This window comes from Lynx canadensis, chromosome B3 (genome assembly GCF_007474595.2).
Source record: "Lynx canadensis isolate LIC74 chromosome B3, mLynCan4.pri.v2, whole genome shotgun sequence".
NCBI classification, from domain to species: domain Eukaryota; kingdom Metazoa; phylum Chordata; class Mammalia; order Carnivora; family Felidae; genus Lynx; species Lynx canadensis.
Genome location: NC_044308.2, coordinates 134,207,512 through 134,219,941, shown reverse-complemented (window position 1 = coordinate 134,219,941; position 12,430 = coordinate 134,207,512). Strand labels below are relative to the sequence as shown.

General features: G+C 42.4%; 1 protein-coding gene across 1 annotated transcript in view; it reads left to right on the top strand.

The window, feature by feature from the left end:
* The window catches only part of CATSPERB (cation channel sperm associated auxiliary subunit beta), a 104,816-nt gene that overhangs the window by 26,524 nt on the left and 65,862 nt on the right, over nucleotides 1-12,430 (top strand). Inside the window, exons 7-12 of the mRNA XM_032593495.1 lie at nucleotides 4,446-4,541; nucleotides 4,679-4,797; nucleotides 6,382-6,414; nucleotides 10,395-10,461; nucleotides 10,732-10,778; nucleotides 11,408-11,566. Coding sequence (XP_032449386.1) covers nucleotides 4,446-4,541; nucleotides 4,679-4,797; nucleotides 6,382-6,414; nucleotides 10,395-10,461; nucleotides 10,732-10,778; nucleotides 11,408-11,566 — 521 coding nt within the window. The remainder of the gene's footprint in view (nucleotides 1-4,445; nucleotides 4,542-4,678; nucleotides 4,798-6,381; nucleotides 6,415-10,394; nucleotides 10,462-10,731; nucleotides 10,779-11,407; nucleotides 11,567-12,430) is intronic.

The following is a 12,430-nucleotide window of genomic DNA, read 5'->3' as shown; positions in this document are numbered from 1 at the left end:
ATATGGGCACCCTAAAATCCAAACTAAAATCCTCGAATCCAACTCACCATCCATGTGGATGACCGACGTAATACTCAATGGCCAGACGTCGTTTCCTCCAATGATCTTCCCCCATCGCACTTCTGTGGCCATATTCTGGACCTTATCATCTCCCCTAATGTTGGTACCTGTGGAGTCTCTACCATGAGCAACTCACACTGTCCACGCCCCCTCCCCTCACGTTCTTACCACCTCTTCTAGTGCTCCCACTCCAGCGCTCCTTCGATTTCACTGAGACTTCAGTGTCTTGTCCCTACCACCTTCTCCACTTCCCAACACCCTTGGTTTTCTCTCTCCCCTCCCCCATAATTTGCATAGCCCACCCTTACAGATCCTTCTGTAGCTTCCCTGCCCTGCTCTGTCTTCCATTCCCCGAGCAGTGCCAACTCCGGTTAAAACCACCTCTAGTCCTGCCCTGAGACAGCGGAATGTTGCTAGAGAAGACACTGCACGCCAGTCTCCCTTTCGCATTCCACCGACCGCTCTCACTTTAAATTCCCGATCCCAAATCTCAAGTGGGCCCTCAGCACCACCCAGAAACCCTGTCCCTCTTCGCTGGTATGTTTATTTTCCGATTCCGCCAAGTGGCCTTATCTCACACCTCTTCCCACACCTCAAACCCTCCACGTCACCCCCTTCCCCTTTCCACTCTCAGCTGTGCCTTTATCTAATATTTCATATAGAAAACCAAGATCGACCACAAGGCACTCCTTCGTCGCTGCACCTGCAAACCTGCCGTTCTACCCGCATTGGTGCTTGTGAGCCTTGCCTTCTCGCCTGTTGTGTTGCGAGAAGCATCTTTGCCCAGACTCCACCTGTCGGAGGCCACCACCCCAACCCTTGTGTTCGGATCCCGTTCCCTGCGACCATCTGAAGCACCTTGCTCCTGCTGCCTCTCTGCTGCAAATGCCACCTTTCCCTCTGCATCGTCTGCTCTCTCTCCTCGCTGGATTGGGTCCATTGGCGTACAGACAAACCCTCCTTTGTTTGGGAGCATCCTAGCTGTTTTTCTGTTGTCCTTCAAAGCAAAATTTGGGCAAAGAACTTATTGTAGATGGTGCTCCGTTGTCCCACCTCCCGCTTTGTCTTCATTCCACTAGAGATGAGTGTTTGGTACCCGCCAGTCTTGTGAAATGTTTCTTCCCAAGACCATTTCTGATTTCCATATTGTCAGTTCCAGCCACCCGTTCTTCTTCTTTTTTTTAATGTTTATTTTTTATTTTTATTTTTTTACATTTATTTATTTTTGAGAAACAGAGACAAAGCGCGAGCGGAGGAGGGGTAGAGAGAGAAGGAGACACAGAATCCAAAGCAGGCTCCAGGCTCTGAGCTGTCAGCACAGAGCCCGACGCGGGGCTCGAACCACAAAACGTGAGATCATGACCCGAGCCAAAGTCAGATGCTCAACCGACTGAGCCACCCAGGTGCCCCAATGTTTATTTATTTTTGAGAGAGAAAGAGAGTGCAAGCGGGGCTGACAGCACAGAGCTTGACACGGGGTTCAAACTCACGAGCCGTGAGATCATGGCCTGAGCTGAAGCTGGACACTTAACCAACTGAGCCACCCAGGCGTCCCCAGCCACCAATTCTTTATCCTCATTCTACTTTCCTTCCCAGCAGCACTGGACACAGCTGGCCAGTCTGTCTTCAAAACACTTTATCCTCTTGGCTTTCTCGGTATCACCTTTGATTGCTTTTATCTGACCACATTGGTCATTCCTTAGTTTTCCATTCCTCTTTGGTGTGTCCCCTCAAGTAGTTGTCAAACTCAGGGCTTTGTCCTTGACTCTCCTTCCTTAGGGAGCCACGTCTCTCTCTTTGAAAAACTTAACCTAGTCCTATGGTTTAAGTGCCGTCTCCAGGCCAGTGATTCTCAAACCTATATTTCTGGTGCTGAGCGCTCCTTGGAGACCAAACTCCTCTATGCAATTGTCTATAGTCTACATTTCCTCCTGATGTCTACTGAGCATCTCAAATACAGTAACTCTGATCCAGAACTCTTGACTCATCTCCCTCTAAAATCTGTTCTTCTCCAGTATTCCTTATCCCAATTCATATGGAGTTGCTCCAAGCTAAAGTCTAGAACACATTCTTGACTGCCCTTGCTCTCGTGACATTCCAGGATGGTGCCGTACCCAGTGTGTATCCCCAGTGTGACCGCTTCTTTCCTCTGCTGAAGTCTTAAGTCAACGTTGGTTTTCCACGAGACTAATTCATAGCTTCTTATTCATAGCTTCTATTTGTATTCTTGCCCCAGTACAACCCATCTTCCATACAGCCACCAGAGTGGTCTTCTCAAGTATAAACCAAATCACATCACTTCCCTGCCTCAGACACGCAGCGGCTTCCCTTATGGCCAGTAGAATAAAATCCAAACTCTTCACAATGGTCCACATCAGCTTCTGTAACCCTGGGGTACAGTCGTGGTCGTTTGTTATACAGAGTGGCTTTGTAACTTAATTTGAACCTCAAAGTATTAACCAGAACAAGACATTTGTTTTCCTACTTACCCTTCTATTGAATATTTCTAAACTTTGCAGGGCCCTGGTCATGTGATATCATACTGGACACCGATGATCATCCCTACTTAGAATATAGGATAGTGTTATCTGTGGAACGAGACTTAGAGCTCAGAATGGCAACACACGTCATTAGCTTTTTCTCTCTCTGGAAAAAGTATATGGTGACAACACTTCCTGCTACATCTTTCCCTACACAGAAAACAGCTGAGAGTGAAAATATACACTTCACCACATGAGTGGTCCTACATTCGTCTTTGGGAAACAGAGCACATGCATTAGATCATCAACCGTCTTCAGGCTCTCCCACCACCCTCAATAATTATGCCTGTTGACTAGATTTCAGGTTAATATTCCACATTTAAAGCAAAAGACTCTCAACACTCCTAGGTATGGCCAAAGAAAAGTGAGATCAAAGTATTTGCAGTGTGTTCTGTCTTATTATTTTTTTTTTAATTTTTTTTTTCAACGTTTATTTATTTTTGGGACAGAGAGAGACAGAGCATGAATGGGGGAGGGGCAGAGAGAGAGGGAGACACAGAATCAGAAACAGGCTCCAGGCTCTGAGCCATCAGCCCAGAGCCTGACACGGGGCTCGAACTCACGGACCGCGAGATCGTGACCTGGCTGAAGTCGGATGCTTAACCGACTGCGCCACCCAGGCGCCCCGTGTTCTGTCTTCTTTTACGAGGTTCTCATGAGGCATAAGCAAATACTTTTTCTATTTTTTTTTAAATCACAAATAGTAAAGTAAATCAAACATAGTTTCTTCCTCTTGGAATTTTAACTTCCTTCTTGGAGTTTTAAAACTATTGACTAAGATTGTATTTCTGAACTAGGAATGTACTTATGCTTACAAAAATACCATCAGGGAAGAAAAAAACCCTCTTCCTCTACTCTCTTATGTCTAGTGAATGAGGGCTGTGAATTAAATTAACAAAGGCAGATTATCAGGAAAAAAAGGCACACATTTTAAATTAATATTTGCATTCACAGGAGCACCTGGGTGGCTCAGTCAGTTAAGTGACCGACTTTGGCTCAGGTCATGATCTTGCGGTTCACAAGTTTGAGCCCCGTGTCGGGGGTCTGTGCTGACAACTCAGAGCCTGGAGCCTGCTTCAGATTCTGCTGTCTCCCTCTCTTTCTTCCCCTCCCCCCTCACACTCTGTCTGTCTGTCTCTTTCTCTCTCTCTCTCAAAAATAAACATTAAAAAATATTTACATCACAGAGTTAACTTAAAAGCAGTGAAGCTCAAATAAGTGGTTAAACTTGGGGGCATATATACCATTTTAACAAAAGAAAGAAGGTTGGGCTTCAGGGGATGATAAAGTATGGGGAAGTGACTAGGAAAGATGTGAGGGGATTAATGAAAGAGAAGGGCTGTTCTGGTAAAGTGTGTTTATGCAAACTTAGCATCGACTTCTCTTCCATCTCTGATGAGAAGAGAGCTCTTCTCTTCCTGGCACAGGGGTGGGGAGGCATGTGTCCCAAAGAGAAAGTCATGCTCTGCTTGTAGCCAGGTGAGGGGAGGGCAGAGATCTCTTCCTGAATCTGTTGATTCTCAGTTGCCTTCGGCTCAAAAAAATCCTTAACCAGAGTGGCATATTTTGGGGGGACATATTCTGATCCCTTTGATACAAAACAGAATCCTTAAAATTTAAATCAGACAGTTGGCTAAAATCCTATGTTAACCTGAAGTCGCTTCATCTTTCCAATGCTTAGGAAGTGAGATTCTAGCCGAGGGGAGGCGAGTTGAGGCAGGGCAGAGATTGGTTTGGAAGGTGGGGCAGATGTCATTTCTGGCTGCGGCAGTCTGGGAACCATAGAAGTGGGTTACTCTCTTCGTAATGTTATCTAAACTGAATCTTCCTTTTTTTTCCTGTTAGGTATTTACATAGGCCTCAGTTTTTCCGGATTTTGGAATTACAGTGATACCACGTGGTATAACCTGACAGATACGATCTATTCCCAAGTTGGAGAAGGTAATTCCTCTAATGGTGACTTAATCTTCAGGATCCCATATATAGCAATACTTGATCAGTATGAATGAAATGAAATGTCTGTGCTGAGGAGCTCACCTTTTCCTTCCTTTTTAACCTGGTGTGATTTCTCCCCTTAGAACACACAAAGCTTTCAGTGGTGGATATGGTTTTAACCAATCACTTTTTAGTTATCCTCACCTCTCTGGGTCTTTTTGTAAGTGGAGATCTCCGTTATCCATCATCCTCTGTCTTAACGGTATGTGAATTGCTTTTAAATACGTTCCTAGTTCGGGGCTCCTGGGTGGCTCAGTCGGTTGAGCGTCCGACTTCGGCTCAGATCATGATCTTGCGGTTTGTGAGTTTGAGCCCCACGTTGGGCTCTGTGCCGACAGCTCGGAGCTCGGAGCCTGGAGCCTGCTTCGGATTCTGTGTCTCCTCCTCTCTCTGCCCCTCCCCTGCTCATGCTCTGTCTCTTAATAATAAATAAACGTTAAAAAATAAATAAATACATCCCTAGTTCAGAAATACAATCGTAGTCATTAATTTAAAAACTGTAAGAGGAAAATTAAAAATTCCAAGTGGAAGAAACTATGTTTAATTTACTTTACCATTTGTGACTTAAAAAAAAATAATAGAAGAAGTATTTGCTAATGCCTCATGAGAACCTAGTAAAAGAAGATATAACACACTCCAAATACTTTGATCTCACCTTTTATCTACATAAAGTAGACATACTTGATACTTGAGCTATGTGTGGTGTGTCTTAGAATTTAAATGCTTCTTCCTTTTAGAAAATGTAAAAGCAGAATACAATGGCTTTTTCCCTTGCCTCATAGTGTTGACCATATCCTTTGGAAATGGTGCTAATTTTATTGCTACACAAGTTTATGTTTTAAACATGTACATATAGAAGATTTTTTATCTATTTATAGCTATGTATGTTCCCCAAATACTTTATGGTAATTTATACAGCTAAATATAGTATTACAAATGAACATAAGTCAAAAAGTTAGCACTGGGATTGAGTGGAGGGGCATATACATTTTGGTGAGGATACACAATACATATACCATGAAATTCTTAAACAGGTCAATAAACATCTCTCAAAAACTACCACAACAGAAATAAGAGCAGTGATAGAGATTTTGAAACAGTGGAAAAAAAGATGAGAGAGTATAGAAGGGGTGATTGCTTTGGTTGAGAAGCAGGTATTTCTTACATGTGGGGATTATGAATATTCACAGCCTTCCCTCCTTCCTCACCATTTCTGAGGAAGTACCATTTGTTGCTCAAACTACCAACAGATCTGACCTTTTATGTGCTTACCGTGGAATTGTTGAAGTGGAGACTTGAAGAAGCCGGGCACAGTGACTTAAGTCCAAAACATGGAGGATTGGGCACAGGTTGTACAGTGAGGGCTGGCCCTGGGTGAGGCAAGAGAAACAGGGGACCATGGAGAAAATAATATGTTAAGGGATTTCCTAATCCCAGTGGGTGGCAGATTTAGTACCTTTCTGTACCCTTCTAAACTCTTCCGTTTAAATCATTACGTGATTTAAAAAACAAAAACAAAAACAAAAAACTCAGATCCTTTCTGTGATTAAGTCCAAGTACAAATAAATCAATAAAACAGTGAAACAAAGCAAAGACCAGAGAGGAAATCTCCAGGATATTATTTAAAGTATGTTAGAGGCTGGTTTTAATGGGTGACACTCCTAACTGCTGGGATACAAAAAGCATCATTTCCTTTAGTATAATTCAAATTGCTATGTTTTGTTATGCTTCCTGATACGCAAGCAAAAATTAAAGTGTTGTTGTGTTTTTTTTTTTTTTCTTGTAGTTTTCAAGGGCAGACTTTTGTGGTTTCGAAAGGGTAAGAAGCTTAAATTTTCCAGGGGTTGGTTAGAAGAGGAGTGTTTCCTTGATGGCCCGAGGGATGAGGCACAAGATTAAGAATTCACAACACAGATCATTCCTGTTACTATGATATTATTTCCAGTTTGAACTTAAAGAAACTTACTTCCAGCAGACATTAAGCAATGATCTCCTTCCCTTTCAAAGGAAGAAGTGTATTTGCTTGTTTCATTGGCCTCCCCTCCCCCACTTCTTCGCATGTTCTCTCCAGAACTGTTGTGGTTGTTCGGGTGTATTCTGCACAAGGGCACCCCCTTGAAAAGAGAGTTGGGGCTGAAATTTGGCTAACACTTTTCTCCCCGGTCCATCTACCCCCACCCCCCTTGTGGGTCTCTGCCTGCCTGGAGAAAAAGGCACCTCCAATTTTCACAAAAGTGCCATTTAAGCCAGCCACAGCTCCGCTGCTGGCCTGTGAAGGGTGGGGTGGGGAAGGGATTCCATCCGTCTTTTCTTTCCTCTGTTATTACAAAGTCAAGTTTTGTGATTCAAGTAGGTCATTCCCATCAACATAAGCATGCTTGAGTTCGGAGCCCACCACAAAATTATGAGGATTCCTAGCCTATTGCCATGGCCCGGCCCCCTTCCATCCTCATGCAGGCCTGTGGGCACACACCCAGCTGTGCACGCACACACGCAGACACACACACATACTCACTCGCTCTCACCACCTAGAAGGAAGGAGCACTTATGTCTCAGGACGCAAATGCAACAGATTCCTGCCACACTATCTGGAGGAAACGTAAAGCAGAGACCCAGGGAGGCCCGATGGGCAACACTGATGTACATTAGAGAGAACAGGGGAAGTACCTGCCAAAATAGAATTCCGTACCCGGCACAACTCTGTCATTCAAGAACGAGCCGGAAGGAAAGAAAGTTGCACAGATAAGACATTAGCGGAGCTTACTACCCAGAAACCCCCACGAAGGAGTGGAATACCAGAAATAGTGACAGACCTAAAACATATGCTCTAAACTCTAACAGAGGAAGGAACTTCGTCTGTGAGCTCCACTCTGGGATCCGCGTCCAACACGGTGCCTGCCACAAAGTAGGCACTTAGTAAATATTTGTTCCAAGAATGGAATTGGCGTAAAAAAAAATTTACAGTTCCAAATTTTGTGTTTAATACTTGGGCGGGACCAAAACTCCAGATACTACAAGGAGGAAGGGAGATGATTTTCAGCCGATGACCAGCCTATTGTGAGACCCTCGTTTGGTGGGAGAATCCATATGGGGAATCATTTTGGAATTTGATAGAAAAGCGTACTCAGTTCAACACAAACCATACAGTTTAAGGGATAATTACCCGAAAAGAAAAGGAAATATGACCTAAAGCTTCCAACCCACCAGAAGAAGGGAAGAAGATTAAGGGCTAATCCATCAGTTCCTACAAAAAGCAAGAAAGGAGGAAAATAGGTGCAAAGATAGAAGAATGGAAAACCAACCATAAAGTGAGATGCTAGAAATCAATCCAAACATGTCAGCTAAAATTGAATCATACAAGAAGCAATAGAATAAAGAGACAGAGGGGACTATACCCTGAGCTCTTTTCCTTACCCCTCGGCTCCCACTAACTTTCATCTCCAGTCCACCTGGCTGTCAACTCAGCAGTGTTGGGGATGCTAGACAGCTGGACTCAAAGCCTGAGCTTTGAGGAACCCCTCAAGCTTTGGGGAACCCCACTGAGGAGGCCTGGCATGTCTTTCCTCTCATGGGTCAGGTGAGAACAAGGCATTTGGCGACCTGCAGGCAGACAGCTAGAAGGTGGAGGCTCCTGGAGAGTGCTTGGCTTGCAGAAATCCAGGAGCCCCCAGAGAAGGTTTCAGTCAACCTTGTGAGAGTGGCTGGCCTCCTGGAGAAAAAAAGCCCAGTGGGAAGGCTGTTTTCTCCCTGTGCCTGAGGTGAGCAGGGTGAAGGACATGGAAGCACAGAAGCTTCTTTCTGGTTCTGAGGTGAGGGGGAATGGCAGCCCAGAGGTGGAGAGACCACTTGGCCTTCTGTTACTTCACAGTCTGAGATGCTTCCCAAACCAGACTTGAGTGCTCCCTTCAAAATACGTCTAAGCCAGCTCCGCAGGCGGAGAGCACAAAAGATCATTAGAATCAGACCATACAGCAGAGTTGCTGATGGAGAAGGTGATAAATGAAGAAGAACAACAAAATGAATCGACTCCTTTAACAATTATCCAATGAGCGTCTATTCTATGGCTACTGTTCTTGGCACTGAGATATTAGTGAGAAGAAAAGACCACCAACATCTATTAGCTTAAGAGTTTCAAGTGCCACATGAAAGTACTTTCTGGGATTAAATACCACACTGCAATTAAAAAATAGGATGAATTGGGGCACCTGAGTGGCTCCATTGGTTAAGCATCCGACTCTTGATTTTTGGCTCAAGTCATTAACTCACGGTTGGTGAGTTCAAGCCCCACCTTGGGCTCTGCACTGACAGCATGGAGCCTGCTTGGCATTCTCTCTCCCTCTGTCTCTGCTCCTTCTCTGCTTGTGTTCTCTCTCAAAATAAATCAGTAAACATTGTTTTTTGTAATGGAATAAATTGAAGGATAGAATAGCCACTGTTTAGATGCAGATAAGCAGTGCTGAAGATGAAGAGGAAGAAACTTCTCAAACCAGAGAAGATGGGTAAAAATCACGGGGCAAAGATAGGCCTTTGAGGATAATCCAAGTCTAAGAGGTGAGAGAAGTTTGGGGAGGAATAAAAAAGGAACAGATAGAAGACAGGCAATAATAACACAAATAGCAGAAGAAAATTACACCAAAATTAAGAAAGATCCAAGGCTATCTATTGAAAAAAACCACTATATCCTGGAAGAATTGAAAAAGATGTATGCTTGGGCATATCCTAATAATATTTCCGAATTTGACGATTAAGGGGAAAATACTACAACTTTCCAAACAGAAGAAACAAAAGCAAAATATACCTCACTGGCATTAGCTTTCACTTATACAGCAGTAGAAGCTGGAAAAGAGTAAAATACACATCTACAGGCTATCAAGACAGAGGGGCCAAAATCCAAAAATCCTTTTTCCAGTCAAGAGATTATTCATCTTCCCAATTAAGAAAGAATTTGGAAAGTGTATCACCCAGTTATTCCAGCTAAGGAAAATACTCAGGAGAGAACTTTAACAAAATAAACCAGTGAGCACAGATGTTGGGGAGATAAAGAGAACAGGAAACAGTGATGAGCAGTGCTTAGCTGTTTCTCTCGTTTTACCTAATATCTATGTTTTCTGTCTGTGTAAATCAAAATGGAGTGCTTGACGAAGATCTTGAAACAGAGAGAACATGTTGCAAGGGAAATTAGAATTTCCAACATCTAAAAATGACTATTTTCAAACAGTAATACATTCCCATAATTAAAAACCAAAACAGTTACATAAAAATCTACATTAAAAAGTCCCACTTGCTCCTTTGTATATACTCTCCCTGCTTCTTCCTGTCCCCTACATCTTTTAGATTTTCAGTGACATACATTTATTTATTTACTTATTTATTTATTTTATTTAAAGATTTAATTTTTAAGTAATCTCTACCCCCAGTGTGGGGCTCGAACTTAACAACCGAGAGAGCAAAAGTCCCACACTCTACCAGCTGAGCCAGCCAGGTGCCCCCTCTGTGACTTTTAAATGTAAATTTAAATAATTATGAATACAAACTCTCCTCACTTGCTCCCACTATATTCTAAACATATCTGTTGTTTTCACTTAGCAACATGTCAGGGGGGAAAATGCCATATTAGTACGTGTACTAATTGTTGTTTCTTGCCCAACCATTTCCTTTGTTGACATAGAATTTTTCTCCATGTATTTGCCTCACACTCCTGAGCTATCAAACTTTAGAAGTTTTCATTAGGTTTTTCTCTTTTTATATCTTAAGTCTCCCTATTGCCTAAATGATATTTTTATTTCTTCTTTTATGTAGGTTGACTATGTCAAAGGAAAATTGTGGTATAATGAAAAATGTTTTGCCAACAGAGAACACTTTGAAGGTAAATTGAGAAGAGATATTAACAGGCTTTTGTCAACATAGATGGCGTATAAAGATGAAATAAAATGACATAAGATAAAAATAGAATAAAATAGAAAAGTAGGTTTATTTTATATAAGTTAATGGCCTAAAACTGAGAGGGGAGGGAAATTAAATCTGAAATAGGCAGGCCCTGTTATAAGTGAAAAAAAATATTGTATTTGAATGTACTTAATGATACATTTAAAACTGTAGACGCTGCTTTTAATTTCTGTACCTTTGTATTTTATAGTTGATTATGTTACTATCACCTTTGAGAGAAACAGGACCCTGAGTGAGGTATGTTCTTAAATATTTTAAAAGGTAAGAAATTTTAGGGGTGCCTGGGTGGCTCAGTCAGTTGGGCGTCCAACTTTGGCTCAGGTCATGATCTCATGGTTCGTGGGTTTGAGCCCCGCATCAGGCTCTGTGCTAACAGCTCGGAGCCTGGAGCCTGCTTCGGATTCTGTGTCTCCCTCTCTCTCTGCCCCGCCCCCACCTGTGCTTTGTCTGTCTATCAAAAATAAATAAAATGTAAAAAAAAAAAAAAGGTAAGGAATTTTATTTCTTGGATTATTTCATGGATTGTTATTAATCTAAGAAAAACGGCAGTTCTACAGACTGAAGGACTTCATCCCTCTTCGTGCCCAGTTGTGTTTCTACTTGGGTTTAACGGTACTTACCTAGTTACGTTAAATCTGGAACTACACAGTAGTTCTCGAAAAACAATTCATGCCAGAAAGAGAGGCTTCGCAGTGTTTTCTGGACTCCCCTCCCCGCCGGAAGAGAAGCACAGACAGGAAAGATTTATCACTATTATTCGTGGTTGATCAGGAGAACACAGTGGCTCACTAGTGTATCTGCTTAAGAGAACTAATTAGAACTTATATTGTAAAAATGGCATTAACTTTTCCTTTCTCTTTTTGTAGTCAAGCTCTTGTTTTTACAGCAAAGAACCACTCCGTCAATGGTTACCTTGCTTACCTCACATTTTAAAAGGAAAGAAAACTATCGCTTCAACTCTGGTAACGTTTCTTGTTGACCAAGAGCACAGTGCTGGAGTCTATCTCTTCTCCAACCAGGTAAGCGTTACAGCCCCGGGAGGTTACTCTTGATGACACAACAGTGAAAATTTACCCTTGCAAGTTTATCTCCAAGTTCTTGTTATCTTTGGCAGGAGGAGTGGCTATAATTAACCACCACAAAATTATTTATGGTTGATAATATAGTTTAAGGCATGTTAGGGGTTTCTTGCCTCTGCTTTACCGTTCAGTTTGATGAAAACAGAAAATACGATTGTGTCTGCATAGTGATTCTTTACTTCTTCTCCAGGAGAATATAAGCTGAGCTTGGTCTATATAAGGTTAAGGTTCCATAAATTGATTTGTTTAAATGAACAAAAACTGGGGCGCCTGGGTGGCTCAGTCAGTTAAGCGTCTGACCTCAGCGCAGGTCATGATCTTGGGGTTCATGAGTACGAGCCCCATGTCGGGCTCTGCACTGGTAGCTCAGAGCCTGGAGCCTGCTTTGGATTCTGGGTCTCCCTCTCTCTCTGCCTCTCCCCCCACTCTCTCTCTCAAAAATAAATAAACAGTAAAAAAAAAAAAATTAAAATGAGCAAAAAATGGGACTAGCCCTACCCTTATAATTTTAGTGGAGAAAAAATAATTTTCTTCTACCCTCTTAAGTTCAGTTCTTGAGGCCCTGCAAATTAAACTGATAAAAGACAGATAACAGGAGAAGAGAAAACAATCGATTTATGCATGCAGTGTACATACATGTGGTTGAAAATCAGTGATGAGAAACGCAAAAAGGTGGTTCAAATTTGGGGATTATATACCATCTTAATAGTTTAAGGGGGCAGGTGAGAAAGGCGCTTAAGGGAAAACAAGTGAAAAGATAACAGGAGAACAAACAGGAGATAAGAAAGTTTGTGATAATGTTTGCTCACA